This window comes from Rhipicephalus sanguineus, chromosome 4 (assembly GCF_013339695.2).
Source record: "Rhipicephalus sanguineus isolate Rsan-2018 chromosome 4, BIME_Rsan_1.4, whole genome shotgun sequence".
Taxonomy (NCBI): Eukaryota; Metazoa; Arthropoda; class Arachnida; order Ixodida; family Ixodidae; genus Rhipicephalus; species Rhipicephalus sanguineus.
The window spans coordinates 106,715,018-106,741,110 of NC_051179.1; the positions used below are offsets into that span (position 1 = coordinate 106,715,018).

At 46.1% G+C, this 26,093-nt stretch overlaps 1 protein-coding gene across 1 annotated transcript; it reads left to right on the forward strand.

Annotated features, from left to right (window-relative positions):
* Positions 1 to 621: 621 nt before the first annotated feature.
* Positions 622 to 14,852, forward strand: LOC125758089 (N-acetylated-alpha-linked acidic dipeptidase 2-like). Its single transcript, XM_049414854.1, has 7 exons — positions 622 to 681; positions 5,821 to 5,885; positions 5,980 to 6,068; positions 8,783 to 8,873; positions 11,184 to 11,439; positions 12,867 to 12,948; positions 14,502 to 14,852. Exons 3-7 carry the CDS (start codon positions 6,040 to 6,042, stop codon positions 14,791 to 14,793), a joined length of 750 nt encoding a protein of 249 aa, XP_049270811.1. The 5' UTR covers positions 622 to 681; positions 5,821 to 5,885; positions 5,980 to 6,039; the 3' UTR covers positions 14,794 to 14,852.
* Positions 14,853 to 26,093: the final 11,241 nt, after the last annotated feature.

Here is a 26,093-nt window from a genome sequence, read left to right on the forward strand (position 1 = left end):
AAAGTCAGAAACACAAAAGTCACTTTACTGGCCCTAGAAGATAACGAAGTCAACACAAACTACCACATTTCCAAGAAACTATCGCCGATAGAAATGTATACGGCATTACGGCAAATATATAAGAACGATCGATACATTATGTAGGCGATTGTTGCGGGCACTAAGAAACTAGAACTGACCTTTAATAGAGAACAAACTATGGTGGGGTCTGGGTATCTCAATTACGGCAAGGTTCCTTTAATTATAGGCCAAATATTTTCGTGAACAATATGCTGATCTCGAACTACCCGTGTGACAAACGATCATATTGCGACCTTTGGAAACATAATGAGCTCTGTCTCAACGAATGCGTTGATTGTATCGTGGCAAGTCTCATCAGCTATGTGTTTTTTGGTCTGTTCTCGTGTACCTTGGTACACGCAGACAAGCATAAATGACTGGGATAATAATTTGTCTGCTGCACTTTCATTATATTTGAATCTTCACACCGTTTTAAACTTGACGAGTCTACCTAATATTACTCGGTCAGATTTATGGAAAAGTTGCAAAAACTTAAGAGTTTTTCTTTTTCCTTCTGTGTGCACTGATCATACAACGATATTTTTTTTCTTCCACAGCAACATCTCTTCGAGCTGCATTCACGTGCCATCGCCTATATAGATATCAGCGAGTGTGCATCCGGTAAAGTATTATTGTAATTTTCACTACGTTATCTTTCCCGGGCTGTCACTCGTTATGGTTACTACGAGGCCCTCAAGGGAAATTTAAATTGTGGAAGAGCCAGTGAGAAATATTTGTATGCGCTGAAACCATTATGAAGAGCAGTTCATTCTACTTAACAGCGGTTTCAGCGCATATAAACCACTGTTGAGTGCAATTCGTTGTACTTGACAGTGGTTTCATTTAAATCGGAATCATGTAAATTACTGAGAAATTGATAGGATAAACTTGGTCTACGCTTAACCTCCTCTAGCTACTCATTTTTATGTCTGTAACAAGGAACTGAGAAAAGCTTTGTAGGTTTTATTTATGAAAGAGAAATTTATGTCCCTGGTGGCGCCACTGCCCCATATTTACAGGGTATACAATTTCTTGTTTATTGAAATACTTGGTTTGTTTCCTAATTAGCACAGCTGGCATGAAAAACGGCGCTGGATCGGTTGGTCAGCCGGTTTTTGAAGTATAACCACTAATGGCAGCCACGACGCTGGACGACGTATTGCACAGCTAGCACACGCAATGCTGACAGGTGGGCCAGATGTCAACGGTTGCCATAAAGTGTCCCGGTTGCAAGAACGTCCGTCAACGCTGCCTGCGAGCCTTAACGTTTTCCTAAAGCAGTGGGAAACCTTGCGTAGGTTGGAAAGTATCGCTGCAGTGACGTCGTCGCAAGCATATATCCCTGTTAGAGCTGTGCACGGGCCGTATTTCCGAGCCCGAGCCCGGCCCGGGCCCGCTGACTTTGTCGAAGGCCCGCCCGAGCCCGACAGCAAAGGGCTGCGAGCCCGCCCGGCCCGGCCCGACGTACGAAAACACAATCCCGGGACCGGCCCGGCCCGGCCCGACACGGCTTTTTGAAGGTTCGCTGCGAAAACAAAACATCGTTTTCCGGTAATTTGGCATTTTAATGAGCATATCGAATATGATCAAACGACACACGACGAACAGTCTCTAATAGAGACTGTTCGCGGCACTTTTGCTATACAAGTAGACGGCCTCATGCCAGCAACAATGGAGTTCGCTCGCCAAAGCCGTCACGTGTATGAGGTATGCCAATGCAAGCGTGAGCTTGCACGAAGGCGATCTACGTCGGGTCGCTCGTCGCTGTCGCGTGCATATTCACTCATATGGGATTTGGCCTTAAATCTAACGCGCAACAGTCGCGTGGCGCCGTCACTAGCTCAGGTGGTGCTACTTCTCTGTTTGTCGGAGTGCAACAGTGGCGGTGCTTTACCTGCTCCCCTTTTGTTTAAAGTGGCGAATGGAAAGGAAAGCGGTAAAGGGTGGTCGCGGAAAAGGCGCTGTATGCGTGCTGGAAAACAATTCCCACTCATTCTCTATATTTCGGGCTTGAGTCGGGCTTTGCGCCGGGCCCGAGCCCGGCCCGATAAAGCTCCAAGTAGCCCGAGCCCGACCCGGGCCCGAGGTGAAAGTACGTCGGCCCGCCCGAGCCCGGCCCGCGGGCCGGGTCGGGCTCGGGCTTTCGGGCTACCCGGAGCCCGTGCACACCTCTAATCCCTGTTACGTCGGTGAACGTACCAGTCTCGCAACTGGGGGTCATTAACAAAGCAAAGAATGCAAAACTCGCTTATAGTGTTATCTTTACGATCAGGACGATAAGTATGAGGGTGCGTTGGAGGCATCACTAAAAACAGCGCTGGGGGCATCATCCGGGTAAGCCGGGCATCTTCAGTTGAAATCACTAGGAGCATTGCAGTCGAGCTACCTAATATTGTGAGAAGCCGAGCCGGAGCTTGCATCTCTTGTAATTGGAAGCTGTAATAATGAGGCAAAGCTCAAAGTGCGGCTAATTGATAACATGCAGATTTGGTTAATTATAATAACTTCGTCGCGTAGCAGCACAAAGACGACACTTGACACTCGCGAGCCCGATGCCGCACTCGCATCGCATATCGTTCTTTCCAAGGCAAGCGGTTTCTCTCTCCCTGTGTTTTTTGTTTTTTTTTTGTACTTAAGGTGGCGAAACGCAGTGCGCTTCAGAGACGCAGCAGATCTTGATCGAGATGTGGCCGTTCGAGTGCGTTCAGCACGTCAGACCGCTCATGCACAACTGGGCTGCTTCGCAGTCATCTCGGAAGCATATTGGCCTCGAGGCCCACCACTGGAAACGCCGGCGCCACCGTCGGCGTGACGTGCTTGGCAGGATCACGTGGTCTCAGCGGCCGCGTCGGCTGCTTGTGGCTCACTGCCGCGTGCTTTGAAAACGAGTTTCAAGTCCCACATGCGCTGCGGTCTGTTCAAATTCGGAAGTTTTCTCTCATTTTCTACTCAATTGAAACCATTGTAATAGAGTGGCTGCCTCCGAAGGCGACGAACATGGGGCTCTACCGCTCGGTGCCGCAGTGCCGCGCTTACGCAAAGAGGCCCAGTGTCAGCCTGCACTGGTAACAGCGGGACAAGAAACAGTGTGAAGCATGGGTTGTAAAGCTAAGAACCGGCAAGTAGCCATCCACTACGAGTCTTGTGTGCAACAAGCACTTCCGCGACGAAGACTTTTGTTACTGCGTCGGGCGTGCGATGTTCGGTGAGTAGCAGACAGCGCGCACTGAGACGGCTCGCGCGCGCTTCCCGCCGGCAAATGATGCTTATCTGCCACAGGATGGTAAAAGCGCTACCTTTTATCACGTGCGATGCCATCTCAGAACCATCCAATGCGACCTCTTGATCGTCGGCCCCGTGCTCAGTGTCCACAAAATCGGCTGCAGATGCTCAAGTCATTGTTTAGATACGTTGAATTAAAAAACGCACAGGGTTCCTTATGCATTCGCTAAAGATAACTAGAAGGTGAAGGCCATCTTCTTGTCAGTCGATGTATTGATTCTCCCGCGCCCCCCTCCAAAAGCGTTCTGCACCTAACGCGGTTTTGCACGGCCTCTGTGACCGATCACGGAGGCAATGCAAAGCGACCATGACGTGTGAATACGTCATCATGTGACGTCACATTATGTGACGTCATAATGACGCTACATATTTTGGCGATCTGTGACGTCATGATGACGTCATATGGTGACACCATCACGTGACGATTATTTTTTGCAACACTTGTGTTGACGCCGCCGACGCGGGACGCCGACGGGCAACCTTCCCATTTGATGAGGCATGCATTGCTTCATAGGCTACATAAATTTTGCATTGCCTCCGTGATCGTCCCACCGGCCAACCCCATGTATTTTCTTGGAGCCTCATTTATTTACGTGGGAAAGTTGCCACCTGTTGGCGTTAAACACGACACTGCTGCCAAAATTGCTGGGGTACACGCCAAATAATTAATATCCTGTTTTGCGGCTGCTGGTTGCTGCAATACCTTCTATTTTATTCCCCGCTATTTCAAGTTCATGTGGGTCCTAGTTCACAGTCGACGTTTGCAGAACAAGTCCGGCAAACGTTACTGTATTTCCTTTCTTTTCCTAGGCGTCGCATGCTACTACATGCTCGGTCTCGTAGACTGGTTCTCCTTCCACCAGCAATCTCGAACTGGTGAAGCTTTGGTCTATGAATTTGTTGATGACAGAGAGCGGCAAGTTCACTGGAATGCAAACGGAACGATAATTAAGGAGCATTAAAAAAAGGCGTCGCATTTGCTCAAGTTTTGTGTGAGCACCAAGCTAAACGAATGCGCTGAATAAAGAAACAGAAGCAGCGGCATTTGCCCGCTGAGAAGACCGATCAATACGCAGTGCGAGAAAACTTGTCAAATGACATTGAAACGTACCCGAATTTAGACCGAAAAAGAAAAAAAAAAACACTGAATCGTCGGGACGGCAGATCACAAAGTTGCCATTCGCACCGAAGCCGCAGTTGTAAGGAAATTGTTCTTGAACTGCTCTGATAGCGTCCGCGCAACAGTAGTTTGTTTACTCACAAATTGTCATATTTTGCGGCCTAAAGTTCGCAGCGCGGTGCCAAAACGCGCTCGTAGCAAAAGCGAAACCATCAGTACGAACATACATGCAGACGCTCATACATGCAGAGGCACCGTCAGTCGTCGCGAACCCGTGCGATCGCTGGCCTGAGGCTTCTTTCTGTTATGCTCCGTTTGGTTATACAGGCAGTCTACTCTAACGAGATATTTCACATAGTTTGCACTCAGCGAGTGACTACCTTTCACGCAAGAAGCCGGTTCAGGGGTCTCCAACGCGGTGACAGCGTGAAGCGGGTGCTCGGTTTTCTGCAAAGAGACAGCGACTGTAGACTATCTTGTGCTTTCAGTTCGTCGAAAATGATTATTGTGACAGTAAAGAACACAATTCATTTCGAAAGTACTTACATAAATGCCCTGGAGGGCTTCCGCGAGGTGTTTTTGTAAAGCGCCGATAGCAAAACCTATGGGGAGCGCGCCGGCGGTATCCTGCCTAGCACGCAATCGAGGCGCGTCCGATAGAGGGCGACTCCGTAACTCCTCGAGGCCCAATACCGCACATACCGACACTTGCCTGTTCTCCAGGGTCTTTCTCTGAACCATGTCGGCGTGTAGGACCGCCAGAAAACTTTCAATCTCGTTACCAAAGGCCCTAGATGATTTCACGGCGACCTGACGACGTAAACTTTGAGCGCGTGCCACCGGTATATTCTCCAACATCTGCCTAGCTACCTCGCGTCATAATACACGCACCTCGCCTCAAACCCTACGTTTCCACCGCCATCTTCTGTACGTGGTCTTCGCCGAGACGGAGCTCTACCCGCCAGAAAGGTTAGGTTACCAGGGCTTTCAGTGGATTGCGATCACCAGGACGTGCCGCACATTTCTTATCCAGTTATCTTGGTTGCATCCATCTGCAAGTAGCCTTAGCAACAGTGCCTTCCTTTCGCTCATTTATTACCCTAGGAGGATACCTTCTTTTCTGGTGTATACTGATCCGTTTCATTAGAGGTTTCTACGATGACGACTGTACCGTTAGCTGTCGTTAAGAGGGTTTTTGGTACAGTTAGTAAGGTTGGCGGAAAAACGAGAAAAATTATATACATTTAGTAAGAATAGTTGGACTTAGCTCGGAGAGATTATGTCGTCGCTCTGGCGGCAAAACCACACCCTAAGGGGGGGGGGATTAAATGGAATCAGACAGAGCCGATTTCTCGCAGGTGATCGTCTGGTGCCAAAGGCATGCCCGTCGCTGGAGAATCTTGCTGTGGAAGCAGCTTCACGGGTGAATAAATGCTCGCATGAGAGTTTCGCAGGTCCTGTGCATTTTGCTCGCTCTGTTGACATATTTACAGGCAGTATTGGCGCGTGCTTTCCAGGTGCGGGACCCCGCGAACACCAACAGGACCCTGTACGACGTCTGGCGAGGACAGATCAAGATGGCAAACAAAACTAATTTATCTGTGCGGTTAGTAGGACCTGATGTAACCTAACTTAAGAAATAAGCCCTGTATCGAGAGCTATTGCAGGGACGATATGAGATTAACCAGGCACCCATTTGTAATTGCTGGTGTTTACGCGCCAAAACCGTGTTACATGAGGCGCACGCGGTAGCGGGGAACTCCGGAGTATTTTGGACCACCTGGGGTTTCTTAGCGTGTCCCTAAATCTAAGTACGGAGGTGTTGTCGCGTTGCGTCCCCATTGAATGCCGCCTCCGCGCCTGGGAATCGAACCCGCGTCTTATGGCTTACTAGTACTATAAATTGTGGAGTGCTTAACGATGAAAAACAACGTACACCTTTTCGAAGGATCCGCACGTTTAAACTATGCAGTTCTGAGCACTTTTACTGCAGGAAAACGGCGCAAATTAGAGGGGTTGTCTTGAAATCTGTCACGTCACACCGACTGACCAATGCCGCGATTGTGCGTTGCGCGAAGAAAAGGAAAATTTCACCTTCTGTTTTTCCGACAGTAAGTCAAGCTTTTGCCTGTGCTTTCCGGCGTTGCTCTCGGTTAAGGCGGCGGAAGAGAAACATTAAGCGCTCGCATCACGCATTACCTGAGCTTGAAATTGTATATTTAAGAAAACACCTTCGCAAACAAAGTTCCATTTCGCAGCCATCACCTTCCAAAAGTGGCATCTTTTTCGCCGGCTTTAGAGAACTGATATAGGTTCATCTTACGTTGACCTGCATTGAGTGTAGCATGGAGCTGTGTTTGTTCGGGAGAATGGTGTTTGCATGGGCTCGTGTATAGGCCTTCTTCTAGGTGACTAATTTCTCTAATATATTGACAACGAGCTTGAAGTTCATTGCACCAACACTAACACGGCTCGGTGTTCGGATACGGTGAGGATTTCTTAGTTCCGGTTAACTGTGAGGAGGATGCCTTGCAGTCTGTTATAACTCATAACACGGCAGAATCGCACCTTGTTTAGGAAGTCCTGTAAACGACCGTTAACAGCGCAAAATTAGGAGAAATGACAACACAGACGAAGACACAAATTAAATCGAGCGCATGTGCCTGTTCTGCTTTATATCTTCCTTTGTGTTGTTTTTTTTCCTAGTTTTGCGCAGTTAACAACCGTTAATGCGCCAACTAGGTGTCAAGAAATCGTAATTGGTAGTCTCCTCACGCACAAGCCGCGGAGAATGGATCTCTTAGGTTCGCTAACGTTTTTCCTTATTAACTACTACTAACCATGCATGTTGGGGATATGAGCCACAATATCTTCATTGCCTTTCGACTCGGCGCACGTAGAGTAGCATAACAGGGAAAACTTGGGCTAGTTGGTGGTAACTAACAATTGACAGTCTACAGCCTGTCAACTATGAATTAGGCTGCCAAAGAAGAATATCGTATTTCAGTTTGGGTAACATGTACTAGTCCAGCTCACACGAGGCCAGCGAGGTCTTTATAATGCAGATTTCTCGTCTGGAGGTGTCTGGCTACCGACATCACCTACTCATTTCTGTGTCGGAGGCACTGTGGCGAAAGCTAAAAAAAAATGGCGACGACGTTCCAACACGCAACACAAGGAACGAAATATTGTAGCGTTTCCCATCGGCTGAGCAAAGCCGGAGAGCGGGCTGGTGTTTCCTTGGTTTTCTAGCGCCAAGAAGAAGCTTTTTAGACTGAGTGCCAGAACTTGGGTTCCAAATGATTCACGTAAGTCCCAAGTCAGGCACAGGGACTTATTTGTAAAATGTGTTCCAGGCGTTCCCTGTGATATTCCGCTCAGCCGTGGCAAAAAAATACGTCGCTTAAACAGGTTGGCGCTTAAAGGTGCCGTAAGAAAGAACATTACGGAAGGGCGCGGAGGGGGAATGAAGGCTTCCTGGTCATTCGTTGTAGAGATTCAATTGTACCGCACAGAGTGACAGAATCATGCTTGTGGCCTAACCTTTTAATGTCGAGCCACGAATCATCATGACACCTGTCGCCATCTCAGAAGCCTAGTGCGTCGTTAAGACCTCAATTTCTGTTTCTAAAAAAATATATCTTCAAAATGCGGTGTGTTTTTGCGCCTTGACACATCTCTTCACGAGTCGAAACGGGTTTTTGAGGTTTCTTAGCTTCTTTTTGCGATTCTCCATATCCGTGCTTCACTCGTCTATTTTTGTGCATGTATTGCATGTTAGATAAATTGCAAGTGAAAGTCAGCGCTTGTATTCGTCTTTCCCCTGACATAGCTCTGGGGCCGAATTCACAAAATTCTTTTTTCGTAAGTGCGTTTTTCGATTGGGCATCCGGCTTCGCTAATATGCCCCTCATCGTTATCGACTGAAAGATTATCTAACGAAAATTTTACCGTAGGACGTTTTTGCGAATGGGGGTCCTGTTCATTTTTTTTGTCTGCTTCTTGCGCTGTAGGCACAGCGTCAAAATCAGATTGCGGTTATGGCACCCATTACTCTGAACTTTTCGAAGCACATTGCAGCACCTTAGTTAAGGTAAAATAAAATTTAGCATTGTAGAACTTAGCCAATTACTGGTGCCTTATACGCAAAAAATATTTCACGCAAATATTTCAATCAGTAATGATGCGGATGACGAATGGAAAAACGCATTTACAATGGCGAAGTTTGTGAATTCGGCTCCTGAATTCTTTAAATGGAAAGGCCTTGAGTTTCGGTTAGACGATCTGCTGACACGATGCTTCCTTTTTTTTTGTTTACAGTCCTGAGGTAATGGACGCCACGTCCGACAATGTACCTTTCAGCCTTTACGCTGGCGTGCCTTCCATCAGTTTTCTTTTGAAGCCAGAGAAGGTACGTTCCCGCGGTATTTTCGCTTGCTCCTGTAGAACTGGGCTACGATGGCGAGGTGGCAAAAATAAGTTTGATAGCTCTACTTTCACTACTGATTTGAGCAGTGCGAGCAGGCAACGACAGAGGATGCGAAGTCTGTGCGCGTGAACTACCTTGTGCCGAATGCTGACGTGGTTGCACGTCACGTGCGCTTTTTGCATTAAGAAGCTGATTATTTAGTAGTGTATTTCGTGAAACTTATAAAAGCTTAGAACTGCCTGATAGAGCGTATTTAAGTGACTGCGGATATCATGTACACTTGGATTATTGTTTATAGCGGATCAGTATGGCAGTTTCGGTAACCAGTCGCTTCAGCGCTGCAAACTTTTCTCCTCCTCAGAACTGCACTGCAGTATTCACTACCTTGTTGTGATGACGTAGGGCATCATTAAACTAAGCAAACCCAAAGGGAGCGCCCAAAGTTCTGACAGGACATTCATTAAGTGGTATCGGCAAAGGTAAACTGAAATTAACCACTCAGTGATTGATATTAAACACATTGGGAACCGGAACCACGTTATATTGTTAGACCGAAATGTCAGTTAAATACAATATCATTCAAATAGGTCTTAATGAAGCTTACGTCGTTACGAGTAATTGCACGATCTTGCAGCCAGAAAAGTGCGTCAGAGAATAGCGGAATATGCACACGTAACTGCGCCAAATTCATCATACAATATTTGTCTAGTGCAGGGCGAAAACCTCCCTTAGCAAACTTAAGGGAAACATTCGCTAACTCATTCAATTCAGTTCGACGCCCGAAACATTTTAATCGTGTCACGCTATCGAATAATCTGCTAAACATTCTCCCTGCACGAAAATTAAGACATACAAAAGAAGGAGAAGATAAACAATGAAATGCACCAACTAGCCTATTATATCCTCTTGATCACATCATCAAGCCGACCCTGCCCTTGCTCCACCGAACTTTGTTATGCCATTCGCACTACCAACATTTCTACACCATGACTGCCGCAACTGTAATATAATAAAAATATCTGGGGTTTAAAGGGGTCATGAAGCACCCCTTGGGCTGATTGAAAAAACACATCCTGCGGAAAGCTGACACGGCTATGAACTGCTCTGCCAAATATTACAGTCGTGCGCGCCGCGTAATGGCCACAAGCGGAGCGCGAAGTTGCCGTTTCCCCAGGCACCCTCTTTTCAAACAGAGGCCGGTTCTCACTCTCGTCGGTGGGCGGGGCGTCTGTCCGCTGTACGTCGCAAGAGACCTAGCATGCTTATTGGCCGATAGCCGACGTAAATCGAGAGCGGCGTTCGGATCAGTTGCGCTTCTTGCCGCGGCGTGCCGCCACTTGCCGGCGCCGCACTCCTCAGTACACGGTAGCCGCACTCGCGCAAGCGAATCACAGCGGGAGAGCGATCGCGTTTCATGACGCGCGCTGGCGTAACTTCTTTCCCCCGTGCCATCCCTCCCTGTCTAGCTTCCAGTGCGCTCGCCGGCACGAGAAAAGAGAGAAAGCGCTGGGAGCGTGCGCCAAACCCCCGTAACTCCGCTGATTCTTGACGGATTCGAGAAATTTTTGCGGCAATCGATTCGGGAGGCAGTACACTCCGATACTGAGGCCATTAGATCATTACTTGGAAAAGTGGTTCATGACCCCTTTAACGTCCCAGAACCACGATACGATTATGAGAGACGCCGTAGTGGAGGGCTCCGGAAATTTCTGCTACCTGGGGTTCTTTAACCTGCACCTAAATCTAAGTACACGGGCCTCAAACATCTTTCTCCTCTATCGAAAATGCAGCCGCCGCGGCCGGGATTCGATCCCGCGACCTTCGGGTCAGCAGTCGAGCGCCATAACCACTAGACCACCGTGGCGGGGCCGCAATTGTAATGTCAGCCGTACGCATTTGCTCGCAGATCCGCATTATAATGTTTTCGCGCGCCTTTGCTTTACAATGTACTGATGTGATAGTTGGTGAGCCATGATTTTCGAACAGGCAGCGCACAAAAGGGCAACGAATACGTACACATAAAAAGACGCAAACACAGCGCTTGTTTTTGCGTCTTTTTATGTGTACGTATTCGTTGCCTTTTTGTGCGCTGCCTATTCGAAAATTTCTTTTACAGTTACATCGCTCATTCCCCCATTTTTTAACCATTTTGCACCGCTATTGTTATTGCCCAAATTCCGTCTTCCTTGTGCTGGCGGAATGCGTCGTGCTTATACATTTATTCCACAACGTAGGTGTGCTTTAGGGCCATTCGGTTTCAAGAAATAATTTCTGATTTTCTCTTCTGAATAGAACGGCAAGAAGAGTGGCGAAGTGACGTACGCTGCCTACCACACGGCTTACGACACTCTCCACCTCTACAACTGGACTGATTCTCGCCTAGCGCCTCTGTGTGCTCGGCTTCACGGCGCTGCACTCTGGCTTGCTGCTGATTCACCGCTCATCCCGGTGAATTTCTCAGCGTCCGCGCTTCGCCTGAAAGAGTCGCTGGAGGAGCTTCGCAAGTCACCCTTCGCCCTGCAGCTGGAGCTGAATGGCGTTTCTCTCGGTCGGTAAAAAAAAAGTGATTAAAGTGTTGCGTAAGAAGCTTCATGACTTCCAGCAGATTAACGTAACACAGGAATGGCAGAAGCCGCAACCATTTTCACCAGCAGTTACCCTGTGGTTTCATTAAGTGTGTCATGTGTGGGAATAATTAGATATTTTGATGTCGCATGCGTGCATACAAAACTTCGGTGGCCATTAAACAGCAAATGTGAGTGATGTGGTATAGCATTGCAGTGATGGCAATGACCAAGAGCATTTTGGAACACATTTTCTAGCACCAAAAAATGGTAATTCGTAGCACCTTCCTTGACAATTGTAGCATGTTGTTAAGACAAGGAAAGCTGGAAAAAAGCTGTTATTGCTCCAGATATAAAACAAACTGAAAAAATGCTGGTATTAAAATTTAAGTATTAACAACAATAAATAAAATGCTGATTTGGTATTAGAGCCGTGCTTTAGTGTTTTATTTATTGAGGAGGAGGAGGAAAAGAAAAACGGAAGGACATGGAGGTTAGCCAGTTCTCAGATTTATTTATATTCAATATACCCTAAAGGCCTAGTGGCATTACATTATAAATCATAACTATATAAACCCACACTGCTAAAATGCAATGAAAAGAAAACAGAGCGAATATCAATACAAGTAGACGAGGAGTCAACATGAGTGCACCAGATTGCTTCTTGAAAACAGCAAACAGAAAGACACCAAAACAGCACCACAAGAAGACACAAAATAAACCGATTAGAAAAGCTGCCGTGTGTTTAACAGCACTTGGAAATGTGGCTTTCAGTTAGCAGCAGAAAAGTTCCTTGATTTTAGCATAAAACACTGTTGGTAGCTCTATTGAGTTGACTGCCTTCACAGCACAAAGTACTCTGCTGTCAGAAAGAAAATACAGTTAGACATAACTGCATACATAACTTATAACGTTATGTTCATTGAATGCCGCATGTTTTAATGCGAATATCAGCAATTTCAATAAATTGCAAATAAATACGTCCAAATACCCATGATTTCAACAAATCACGGATATTTCAATTTACAGCCCAATCGAAGAAATGAAAGCTATTGCAGGCACACGTGGTCAGGTGGTTAAATTACAGCGCATGCAGTTTTTCTGATACAGCTTTCAAATGACGTGCTGCATGACAGAAACGCAGGAACCAGTATGCCGATGGACAGTCGTAGTCGTATTAAACGTGAGTACGAAATGTCTCACCACCAAGGTTAGTATCTTGCAAGTAATCATCGTAAGTGAAAATTATGTTGTTACCGCTTGTTTTCGAATGCCACGAAATAGAAAGAAGCTATCCTGTACTTGCTGAAGAAAATTACTAATTAGACATTTTTTACTCAAATATTTTTCAGTGAGTGCACTGCTTGCTCCCGCGATCAGGTATGCCACAACTTAAATGTTCAATCCGCAGATGCTTTGCGTTTGGCCATCGATCACTTCCAAAGGGCCGCTGACGAGTGGACAGAACACCTCGCCCACCTGGACGGCGCGAGGTTAGTAATAAATGAGATTCACTCCAAGATTGGTAAAGCTAAACACAGTTTGTAAAGATAAGGGTGTACCACTGGATGGAATGGCATATGGCTAGTATTTTTCATAGAGAGCACGACAAAATCTTACCTCCCCGGGGTTCTACCCTCTGTTTTTCTTTTACCGAAACTATAAGCTTTGTAAACGCAGCTACATGAAACAAGATTACGAGCTTGAATGACTTGGCACTGCCGCAAGTTAAATAGCAATAATATTTTTTTTTCGAGAAGTTAGAGCATTTCATTCAGACATGTATTCATCTTGTTGGTTTGTGTGGATGCCTCAAATCACGCATCCGTCAACCAGTGCAAGTCAAGGAAACGCATTAATAGCTCGGTTTAAGGCTGGATTGACAGAGCGAGCAGGAGCGTTCACTTAACTAACTCCAACTCCCGCTATCTCTGAGTGGGGAATTCTGTTCAAGCAATTTCGTTTCACAGCGAACGCATGCACGGATTGTGCAATACACGGTTAGGCCTCTAAGTGAGATGACGCCTCTCGGTTTAAATGAAACTATCGTGAATGAATCGGCTCAATGCCATCAAATCGTCAGCGCTGGAGCGCTGCATGTCTCGGAAAAGGGCGGGCGCGTTCTTCTCCCGTTTCCGCGATGAGATCCTGACGGACAGACGCATGTGTTGTTTATATGATACTTGTGAAAAATGCTCACTTGCACAACCACTAAGATGTCCTAAGTCGCGACAGCGATGCTTCACGTAGTCTGTGGTCCAGGCGGCCGAATCTCTCCGTTGCCTCAACTTTTCCCGATTGTTCGAAATCGAGTACACCATTACATTTACAATTTACTACGAGCTTTAACGTTTCCGAGCGTGGCGTCAAACAGAAGACGCAGTGGGCATGCGTGGGTTGAAGAGACAACTTTATGGCGTATATTCAAATGTGCTCGCCGACAAGTCGCTGCTGTTAGAGCGACGTTCCAGGAATTCTAGCAAACCATGACTCTAGCAACCATTCTAGCAAGCTATGTACGCGAGCAGTGTCAACGAATTTTGTGCAGTAGCACTAGTACAAGATCACTTACCAAGCAAAAAAGGTGATAGTACACTTCTACATAACTGAGGACCGCGAGCGGAAGACACGTGTAAATAGACGTCTGTGAAGGCGCAGTGGCACGTACACAGTACTCCGCGTGGCTGCCTGGCGTAGATGCGAACCATTGGCGTAGCTACGGGCGTTTAAACCCCTATCCGTGGGTTTTTAAATTTTGCAGATAGATATATACACGCACGCATACAACCACACGCACGAACATACATAAAAGGTAATCAGAGCACCCCCTTCATCTGGAAAATTTTTCTGGCTACGTCCCTTAGCTGAACGCATCCTTCTGTCCGGTGTCGCTCAAAACAATGCTCCGTTGGTTTGCTCTTACCCCACGGGAGTGGAACTCATGCATTTTATCGCTTTTATGCTTTCACAGCGCCGCCACTCGCTTTCCGCAGTTTTAATTCTCTTTGCCTAAGCTTCCTCTTTGTCCGATTCGGCGCGTGCGCAGTGCAGGTGAGCTCCGTGCCCTCAACGATAGAATGTCTGCGGCGGAACAGGCACTGGTGAAGCCGACTGGGCTTCCCGGACGTCCTCTGACCCGGCACTTGCTGTGGGCACCGTCCGAGTTTGACCGGCGCCGCGTCACTGGATTTCCGGTCTTTGCCGACCTCCTGTTCTACATCTCCCAGTTGCCTCCGGAGACGCGCGACCACGGCTGGAAAAACGTGCGATTCTACCTGGCCGATGTACTTGTGGCACTAAGGGCATCTGCCGCTGCTCTTCGAGTGACTTCTCCGTGAAGCAGCTCTTGGCCGTCCACTGTCTTCTTACAATAAAAATAATCGTTCCCGTAGAAAAATATGGGCTCCAATCGACCCTATGAAGGTGTTTGGTCTGCGAAGCGATGGTATTACCTATAGAGTTAGTGCATGCTCTGGAGGAAAAGCTCCCCATAGGGCCCATGCATTAGAATCTCCGACCACAAGGGTGCCGCCATTGCCGCAATTACACTACCCTGCGAACGTTACCAGCTCCTGAGACGCTTGCTAGACTTCACAGTACTATTCAGTTTTTATCGGTGCGAAAGTTAACCCTTTGAGGGTCGAACTTTTGCGCGAAATGCAGTCCAAAAATTTGCAATTTTTTATAGCTCGAATAAATTGTTCAGACGATTCTGTTTCAGAAAAAGATTGTCTAATCTTTTTGCGTGACCTTAAAGTGACAAAAAAATCACTTTTGCTGTTACACACACATGGGTTTATTCGTAGTAACCATAAGTCCGCAAACTCATGAGTCGACTCACTCAGACTAGGATCGAGCCGTGAGCCTGACTCTGAGTGAGTCCGGGTGAGTAATATTTTGGTGAGCTTGAGTCCGAGTGAGTCCGGATCAGATACATTTTAGTGAGTCTGAGTCCGACTGAGTTCGGTAGAGCGAAGTTTTAGTGAGTCTGAGTCCGAGTGAGCCCTAAGCGCAAAATATATTTCTTGAGTGAGTCTGAGTGAACTCATCATATTGTAAGAAAGAAGGTTAGCGCAATTTATAATTTCCACAAAGTACTCACAGAATCACACACGCACACACTCAAGATATACACACCACACACAGCGCTTACTACCAACTGTTTATTGTGCATGACAGACCAGCTTATATACGTACACGTTGAAGCGCGAAAGCAATGGCCAACAAAGATGCGCATGAGCGAGAAAACAAAAACGATGCAGGAACGAGCCACCACCCATCAACGTAGAAGTTAAACTCTTAAAAACGAAAAACTGAAAGCAGATAACCCGCTAGCAGCAACAGCTTGTCTCGAGAAAGATATTTCCTTTTGATGCAAAACCACAGACGGCTCGCTAACGCAACGATCATTATTCTTTTCTATCAAATATGCTTCCAAAGATACACGTGCGGATAATTTGACACTTCTTCCCAGAACCTGCGTGTCTGTAAACGATGGTTCACAACCACATGCGGCAGCATGTGGCACAAGATGGGCGTACTTATCCTCTTTTTTCTTAATTTTTTGAGCATGCTCCCTTAGCCGGTCATTAAGGCATCTTTCGGTTTGGCCGATGTACACTTTTTCGCATGATAAATGAATTGAGTGTACAACCCCCGTGGAGCACTTAACGAATGCCTTCTGATGTTTCTTTTGGCAACCGCGTCTCTTGCCATTGCAAATGCGCGGGCACAGGTTGGCGAGCTTTTCCGGCGCCGAAAATACTAGCGAGACACCATGTCTTGCAGCCACCTTTTTATGGTTGTGGGAGAGCTTATGCACGTACGGCATCACATGAAGCTTGGAACCCGAAGTATCCCAAGCAACTCCATCCCTTTGTGTTCCACTTTTCAGCTTCTGCAGAAGTGACTCGGCGACCGTGGTTATGACCGACGAAGGGAAGCCCGCCGCCTGCAATCCGCTGATCTGATCATTAAAACTAGTGCGCATGTGGTGTGGGCACGACTTTGACAGCGCAGATTCTAAGCAAAGCGAAGCGATCCTTCTTTTCACAATCTTAGAGTGCGCCGAATCAAATGGTAAGATTCCCTTCATAACACGAGGTTGGTAAAACGAACAGAAGTGATCAGAGTTCCACTGTAGCTGGAGGTCTAAGAACTGTAGACAGTTCTCTGTTGGTACCTCAGCTGTGAATCGTAGTCCACGTCCATGTTGTTTAAAAATACTAAAAACAGCATCACACCCAGAGCGCTCGACCTCTCAATTGGTAAAATTAGTGACATTAACAGATGCTCTTATCGAAGTAAAACCACCCTGTTGACAATCTAAACTAAGACTGGGGTGTGTAGAGGGCACCCGTTTGTCTAATAGAACTAAAAAATCATCAACCATATCTAAAAATCTTTAAAACCTTTCCCCCGGTTAAAATATTATCCAAGGTTCTATCTACATCAGCTAAAAAAATATCATACAACACTGGGGCGACACAGGAACCTATAAAAATTCCTTGTCGCTGCAGTAGGGCTTGTCGTCAAAAGTAATAAAAGTGACATTAAGATAAAATTGTAAGAGCGCTAAAAAGTTGTATCAACACGCCCGCGTTGTTGATAAGAGAAACGTCACTATTATCCTCTATGCACATTCTAACCGACGCCAAAAGCTTATCATGAGGGACCGAATAAAACAAGTCTTCTACATCTACCGAGAAAGCATAGGAAATTTGTTGGTAATTTCGGATGAATTCAGCAACATCACAAGGGCTCTTGGTGTGAAAAGGATCATACACTGAAAGCGTTTTCAGCTTGCTTAATAGGAACCTGCTTACGTTCACTTGCCAAGAACCACCTTCACTTACAATTGTCCTGAATGGTATGTCCACTTTGTGGGTTTTTGCCGAGAAAAATACATTCAGGTTATAGCTTTTGCTATTTACTATAGCTGTAGCTAGCTTAGGGAGGCCTACTTCACTGCAGAACGCTGTGAACTTCGATTTGACACGCACTGCACTCTTTTTAACAGGCAGGAAATTTTTGTTCACAGCACTGAGTGCCTTCTCATTGAATAAACCCTCAGGCAAAACAACCAAACACCCCTCCTTGTCCGCTTGCACTAGCATTAAGTTGTTCTTCTTAAAAAACGACACCACACTGGTCAGTCTTCTACTACAGCTATTGTCCGGGACTTGGGCTACACATCTGGAGATGCAGTCCACACCATCTAGCAGGCATCTATCTTGGTCCTGGCCGGGAACACTAGGTGGTACCGCATACTTTGGACCCTTTCACAGTATCTTTTCAATGTGTTTAGGTAACTCTGCTCCCCCGAGAACAACGGTTTCCTGGCTTTTTTCCGTTCTTCGTTTTTCTTGCATCCTTAGTAGCGGTGTCAACACACCCCTCCACCTCGATTCAGTTCGCTGAAGCCGCTTGACATTTCGACATACAAGCCGCTTGACATTTCGAAGTTTATGTGTGGCAAGGTGGTCCTGGAATTCACACAGGTGGATCACACGTAGCCAGTCGTAGAACAGTCTCACTTGGCGCCACAATTCAGCTTTTAGAATTTTGAGTACTCTCTTGACATGTCCCCATGAAGGTTTGACACATCCGAACAGGGCACTTACTTCTTCTGGTGTGATGGCTTTCCGGATGCAGAAGGCGTAAATCCTTGCTCTGCAGGAGGCTTCGGTGATGTAGCACACAAGTCAGTCATTGCATCGAAGTTAGGCGCGTAAAAAGAAGGGCCCATTCTACTATAAATATAGCTTATTAAAACTTGTTGTTGGGCTAGTTGGTAACTCGTCATATTGTAAGGAAGAAACTTAGCGCAATTTATAATTTCCGCAAAGTACTCACAGAATCGCACATGCACACACTCAAGACATACACACCACACACAGCGCTTACTACCAACTGTTTATTGTGCATGACAGACCAGCTTATATACGTACACGCTTATATACGTACACGAACGAGCATACATAAAGTATGGTTGAACCCCCACCGAAAAAAGAATTGTGGTTGAGCTACTGCTCCAAGTAATATAGACACAATGTTGGTTCCTTTGTTCCTTTTATTACTGTTAGCCCGAACGGAGGTTCGTGGTAACCATTGCGAGGCAAAACAGTCCTCTGCAGTGCCCACTTTGTCGGCTGTGCACGACTGTCGGGCTGAGGGGCCTCTTGATCGGAGGACCTAGACGAAAAACACAGTTGCACATGTTCAAAAATATAATTTAGCAAATTGTTCGACGTACTAACAGCGCTAGAGAACTAAGAGACGGGCACTTCATGCGGTCTGTATATTTTTATCGTTGCTAATACGTCTTTCAACTATCCCAGCTGGCTTGTCCTATGACCCGCGCCGCGCGGTCCTAGGACAAGCGACGCGCGAGGCTGCCGATAAAAAGTATTTTCTATCGTATTCAAAGAAGAAGGTGTACTCGCTTATAAATGCACGTCGTACTCCACGCGATTTATTTGTGCGACGCATTTTCCGAATATTTCCGACGGACCGACGGCACTGTGCAGTTCTTATCTCACGCAGTAAACGTGATTAGCGGCGTGCAAGTCGCCACGCCGAAGCGAACTACATCGTGTGAAGTATTGCTGAACGTTTGCTATTCGTCCGTAGCCGCAAAAAAGCAAGCGGGGCTCGTTTTGTGTTACCATTTTCAGGCATCGACGTTCACCGCACACAGCTTCGAGCTACGCGCAGGTAGAGTGTACTAGAACAGGGGAGTGCTCGGAACGGCCGGAGCACCAATGTACAGAAAGTGAAGCCCAAACAGGGTCAATCCACCTGCGGCCCTGCGATCGGTAGTCTGCAATGTGTCGTCGTTTAAGAGTTGCGCGCGGCTCCGCCAAAGTGGTGCAGGGGTAGAATGCCCGCTTCCCACTCAAAAGGCCCGGGTTCGAATCGCAGCTGTAGATGGTGGGTTTTCATTCTTAGTGTCACCTTTTATAGCTCTGTTGGCTTTCCTTTGTTTCTTAAAACTAGCCTCTGTTGCTACGTATTGCTGGAAAAAGTAACGTAAAATGTGAAATCTTGTTTCGAGTCTAGTGTTCGCGAAAATCTCGGAGGTACGTATTTGTTCAATCGCGGCCGGTGACGCTGCCAATAACTGCACTAGTTCACTGTCAAATTTCTTCTATTTTATTTCATATATTGTGCTACTTTTTGAACCAACACGTAGCAACTGAAGAAGGTGACACTAAGAATAAAAACCCACCATCTACAGCTGCGATTCGAACCCGGGCCTTTTGAGTGGGGAGCGCGCATTCTACCCCTGCACCACTTCGGCGGAGCTGCGCGCAATTCTTATACGACAACACATTGCAGACTACAGATCGCAGCGCTGCAAGCGGATGGACCCTGTATGGGCTTCACTTTTCGAAGCTCGTTCCGAGCACTCCCCTGTTCTAGTACACTCTAGCGCCGGGAAGGGAACAGGGACAAAATGCGTTAAGTGGCCGCATTGGCGCTGCGCACTCGGAGAGCGGTGGCGCCATCAACTGAGCGCACGAGGCCTATAGCGGCGACATCTAGCAAAAGCATGTGCAAATACTCCTTCCTGCGCACCGCCACCTGGACCGCCGTGCGCCGACGATCCAGGTGGCCGTGTCCTGCGCCACGAGTCCTGCGCGCAGTAGACTACCTTATTTAGCCTGAAATCTTTTCTCAGGATATTCCAAATAAACGTCAAAGACGGCCGTTATTACGCACGAGAGACGTGCAAACAGGGTTCGCACGTCTCTCATGCGTAATAACGCCCGCCTTTGATTTATATTCCCAATATCAGTGGCGTTTTATAGCGAATTTTAGCCGTTCTGTGACAATGGTAATGTTATGGCGTTGTTCTTGTGGTCGGCGCTCTTTCGGCTCAGTTTTTGCTCTAGAGTCTGTACTAACTCAACTGACCCGATAGACCATTATGACGTAGCCTTGAACGATTATGCATTGCATTACCTGAAATGACTGACAACTAGCAAGGCCAATTGCAACATTGTGCCGTGACGTTCACGATGCTCCTATGGACTCCTTACTGTGTATGGCTTTGCGATAGCGCAGTCACGACCCAAATAAATCGGTTGCTGGGCAGGTTCCTCATTGACGTATGAAAGTGTAGTGACGTAACTCCATCCCAGGTAGCACACATGGTCTGGAAAACGTTTTTTTAGGGATAAAACGGATTCTAAACCGATTTCGACGTTTTAAAAACGTCACAGAAAATCCGTATTGTATCAGTTTTTGATAACGTCTAGAAAACGTATTTTTTAAGGCCATTTTGGTTTGCAACGTATAGTTGAAGACGTTTGTTCGATTCTAAACCAATGCCGACGTTTTAAAAACGTCACAGAAAATCCGTATTATATCCCTTTTTGATAACGTCTAGATAACGTATTTTTAAAGACCATTTTGGTCTGCAACGTATAGTTGAAGACGGTTGTTCGATTCTAAACCAATTTCGACGTTTTAAAAACGTCACAGAAAATCCGTATTATATCCGTTTTTCATAACCTCTAAAACGCATTTTTAAGACGTTTCTTTTGGCGGGAAAATTGTCTTTCTCGCCAAGAGGGCAGACGATAACGTGTTGCTTTAATGTGTGGCGAGCGTGCTCTTGTTGAAAATGGATCCAGTAAGAAAAAAGAAGCCGTTTACGCTATTGTCATTTCGTCAGAAGAGGCGAAGAATAGCGGAAGAACTTCGGGCGACTACGGAGACTAACGCGTGTCACAAGTGTGGCGACGAAGATTGTATTAGTACGGAAGTGAGCGTTCGTCAGTAACAGCGTTGCGGCTTCTTCTTCAGATGGTGATTATGAATTAGGCGATGACCATAGCGTTGATGAGTTCGACAGTGAAACTGCGTTATCTGAGGAAGAGGAAGTATCACATCATGGCAATGAAATAGGTGAAGAAGTGTCGGAGACAGAAGGCACGCTACCATTGGTCCTTGCGAAGCGAAGTGAATCGGAACAAGCACCAAAGTAGCTGGACCTGGTGTTCAGAGGACGCGTCAGGATTTCAAACAATGGCTTACAGGTTGGACCACTCGACACTCCATTCCTTTAAAGGCTGTTTCGGAACTGCTGGTAGAACTTAAATGCCAATATAACTTAGATCTGCCACTTGATGCGAGAAGTCTGCTTAGCACCCCACGTTCCACTGCTATGCGAAGTGTTCCGCCTGGACAGTAGGCACATTTTTCAATTAGAGAAACTCTCGAGAGCCTAGTCGTCGCGAGAAAGCTGACACCAAGGATAAACCTGGAGTTTTTGTTCTATGTGGACGGAATGCGAGTTGACAACAGTTCAACAGAACAGTTCTGGCCCATCCTTGCAACATGTGACCAGGGGTGCTATTCTGGACTTCCGCCATTTTCTGTCGAATTTGACGTGGTCGTGACGTGTACACAATGGTGATGCAAACACATCAATTGCTTGCGCAACGTGAAGTAAACAGGGCATAAAGTACGAAGAAACGTGCAATTAAGTAACATTTTGTATTTAATTGTAAATGCAACAAAAAAAATTAAACGAATGCGAAGCGTTTAGTTTCAAAGTTGTGATACAGACGGTTTTGTCTGCAATTCAGCGCCATTTTTTAAGGTGAGCGGCGACGCCATAGTAGTTGTTCTAGTCAGTAATTTTGCAATTAAGACACGTGCAGTGAAGTAACGATTTCTTTTTCTAAATATAAGTGAAAGAATAAAAAAGTAAAATGGATATGGAGCGACGTGTAGTTCTTCAAGTCGTAAAGCAGACGATGTCGTCTGCAATGAGCGCCAAATTCAAAATGGACGACGAACAGGCGAGTCGTACAAGCCAGCGCCGACAACGCTATGCCCCGCGGCAGAGCGCCGAGCAGTGGGCTGCGATGCTCGATTTTATTACGGAACACCCTCAGATGGGGAGAGCAGCCTCTGAAATGCGGCCCAAAGTTCGGCGCGAGCTCTGGGCAGCGTTGTCGGAGCAATTCAACCGCATGGGTCCAAGCATCAGGCCTCGCAGGACTGGCGGAGGCTGTGGCAGTCGAAAGTGGCGGCAGCGCGAGCCCGAGGCGCGGAGGCGGCAGCGCAGCACAGGTAAGCATCCGCTTAACACGAATGGTGTTGACGCTTTAGCTATTAACATGCTTATTGCAGGCGAACAGGCGGAGGGCCCTATGACTGGAGGGGGACACTTATCCGATGACGACGCCCGCATAATTTCAATTGTGGGCGTGGACTCGGTGGTGGGTTGCGGCGGCCTTTCATTTCCAAGGCCCCCGGCGTTCCAGACCGCTCCTGCTGCTGGTCATAATGGAGAGGTAATCTTAACCCTTTGTACGACAGTGGGATGTCCCTCTTCTCCATCTGCAGGAAACATTTTCTCCCACATCATCCGTTGCAATTAGCGCAACGTTAAGTCACTCATATGTTACCTAAGCCTTCGTAATCTCAAGGAAAATTATTTTACTATGCTTTCTAAGGGCGGCTGTAATGTTACAATGGCGTTGAATTTCTGTCGAATTTTTATGATAGCTTTTGATATTTCCTCTTCTTCAGATTGATAGAACTTACCACTCAAAATTCCGGATAATTTCCTCTTTTTCTGGATTTTCACAGAGGTGACTTTAGTTTCTAGTCATCACGTGTTTTTGGAAATTTGCGCGATATCTCGACCGATAAATGCATCGGAACAATTCCTTGCGAAATTATCCCGCTCATCCCTTAGCACAATTGCAGATAGTGATGCGTGGAAATATTTTTCTTGATATCGTATACCTCTTGAAAAGTAGTCACATGTTCAGGAACAACATCTGTACTCAACAATTTCGACAGCAAAAGAAAGGACAGCCAGATGTTGAAAAAAAGAAATGGTTGATGCATGCGGTGAAGTAAGCTTTACAGGAACAGACTACGGCGCTTTGAAGGCTCATAAGAGGCGCAACTGCAAGTGGTGGTGTTCTGATGAAATGAGGTCCGCACAACTTTCTCTTCACATATTGAGAAGTGATACTCTGTGCCACTTGATTCGGCCGTTTCAGTCCAAATACCCGTTGAAGGAATCGCGAGATGGTGCCTTCATGAGACGGGACGGCGTTTTCCCACTTTTTGAAAACACTCTCACGAGTCAGTGGGACATATATGTGCCAGTTTCTTTTTTCAGTAAACTAGTGGTTTCATTTTGATGAAATTTGGTTCAAACTATTTCTTTGTAGTATATATGAATATACCACAGCCGGGCTTTATATCATCGTGTCAGAAATATAGGTCGACCTACAAAGGATTAAGTAACGCACCAAGTAGGCCAACAATGAGGTCTGCAATTCACAACACCTCCAATGCCCAAAAACGTCTCATTGAACTGCCGCGATCTTAAAATGGTGCTCTGTTTTGGTGGGGATGCGCAGATACTACTGTCACAGATGAAGAAGTAAATGAAAGTTGCACTTCATGTAAATATGGAGAAGCACATGCAATATGAGTTACGTTTTAGGAGGTCATGCAGTGACCGATCAATTAAATATTAATCCCGGCCGCGGCGGCTCCATTTTCGATGAAAGCGAAAATATTTGAGGTCCGTGTACTTAAATTTGGGTGCCCGTTTAAGAACCCCCGGTGGTCGTAATATTCAAAGCCCTCCACTACGGCGTCTCCTATAATCATATCGTGGTTTTGAGACGTTAAACCCCAGATATTATTATCAAATAAATATTAAAAATGTGGTCAAGGATAATCTAGATCCACAGAAGTGATGCAGCCCCGAAGATAGTGATGATGGAAGGAACTTCTACATTGCCTAAAGTATATGGATAAGAAATGCGGAAACATCATGCAAAGAGATGTATTTTTCTTGATGACTGTGTTTAAAAAATGGCTGGCCCAGAATTAGTGGCATTTGTTGTTGTTGCTGGAAGCAATCGATAATGAGGCATTATTCAAAATTATGGGACAGCTTGGCAACTTTTTTATTACCACAGAGGTGAACCTTAACATAATGCAGTTGTTCAAAAGAAACGACAATTTCTAAAAACACTCTGAAGAGCATTATATATGATGAATCGGCTCGTAGTACATTCTGAGATGTCACACGTTACTGTTGCCCGTAAAATTTTATAGCCCACAAACGCAACCGGGACAGAAAGAGGTAACATGGACGCAGCGCAGGGCCCGTGTCACCCTTTTCTGAACTATTTCCTTTTGTACAATATAAAAGCTCACATGCATTACGAACATGGCCAAGGTTATGCACTTGAGCGTAAATGTGATTACTACATGAACAGGCCTTGCGTGCGAGACATGTGAGATTGGTACCATTCCTTAAGCACTGCAAAGGCTAGAAGTTTGGCAATGCCCTTCGTGCACGCCGCTCACTAATGATGTGCCAAAAGTTGCATTACATGGACATTTTACCCAAGCATCCAACGCACATATGTTTGTTGTCATTTGCAGTGTCTCCTGTCAGAGCGCCCCGCTACCTCGGAGTGCCGAGCCACAGGAAGAGGAAGAGCCTGAAGACTGTGTGGAGGAACCCCCAAGCTATCTGGTCGACCACGATTGTCTTGGGCCACCACAACCAGGTTTGTGATGCTCGACAATAAGCAACACTGTCACAAGCACACAGGAAACCTTAGCGCGTATAACAGCACAAAAACACTGCACTGAAATTAGACAAGAGAAAACAGCCACAGCATTTGCTCTTGCGTTTTTTTCTCTGTGTACCTAACCACTGTTTGAAAGTTATGCATGTTTCAAGCAGTGCTCAATTCCTCTGCATTTTGCGTTTCTTCAGTATGTCGACGCAGGGGCAATGATAGATGAAAGAAAACATTACATGCACTTCATCTATCGCCATTGGAATAAGCAGTGTTGGATGTTTTGACAGAAGATTCAAGAAAAGCACATGCACATTAAATACAGAAGACTGGGGCATGTGAACATTTATCAACATAAGGTGACCGTGCAGTGAACAGCAGCAGCAAGCATTCAGTACAGTTTACTTTCCCCCTTACTGCATGATTTGTGAACTTTGCATCACAACAAATTGTATCAATCATGCTATCCTTGAGTTTGGTTGGTGTTCAGACAAATTTCGCACCCTGCTACGCATTACTGTTTACAGCACGGCTTCTGTTTACTAGCAATAATTAGCCAGGAGAGATGCGACTCACAATTACGCAAATCCAAACTTGTGCTTGAATTTCAACTCAAGAAACCTTGCAGTGTAAGCCAAAATTTTCATTTGCTGTTTATGCTAATGTACGGTGCTCTTTGAAGTCTGTAAACATCACAACCCTTAGTTAACACATGTTCTTCTACATACTTGTTTGCATTGTACGTACAAGTCAATAAACATTAAGTGAACAAACATTCTCTGATATGAAACAATAAAGCCTGCAGCAGAATGTTACAGTGCTATGCCAAAAAAGCCTAACATAGAATACAGCACATTTACATTATTAAGAAAAACATTACAACTACTGAGGCAAACCTCGGGTAAGAAACACGTTATTGCTATCGGGTGGTGACATTACTCTCTTACATAAATTTCAGTGATAGTGCTAATGATGACATTTGCATAATATATGAGACAACATGCTTAAGAACATGCCTAAACCACCCACAGGTGGAAATTTAGTTGTGGCGTTGC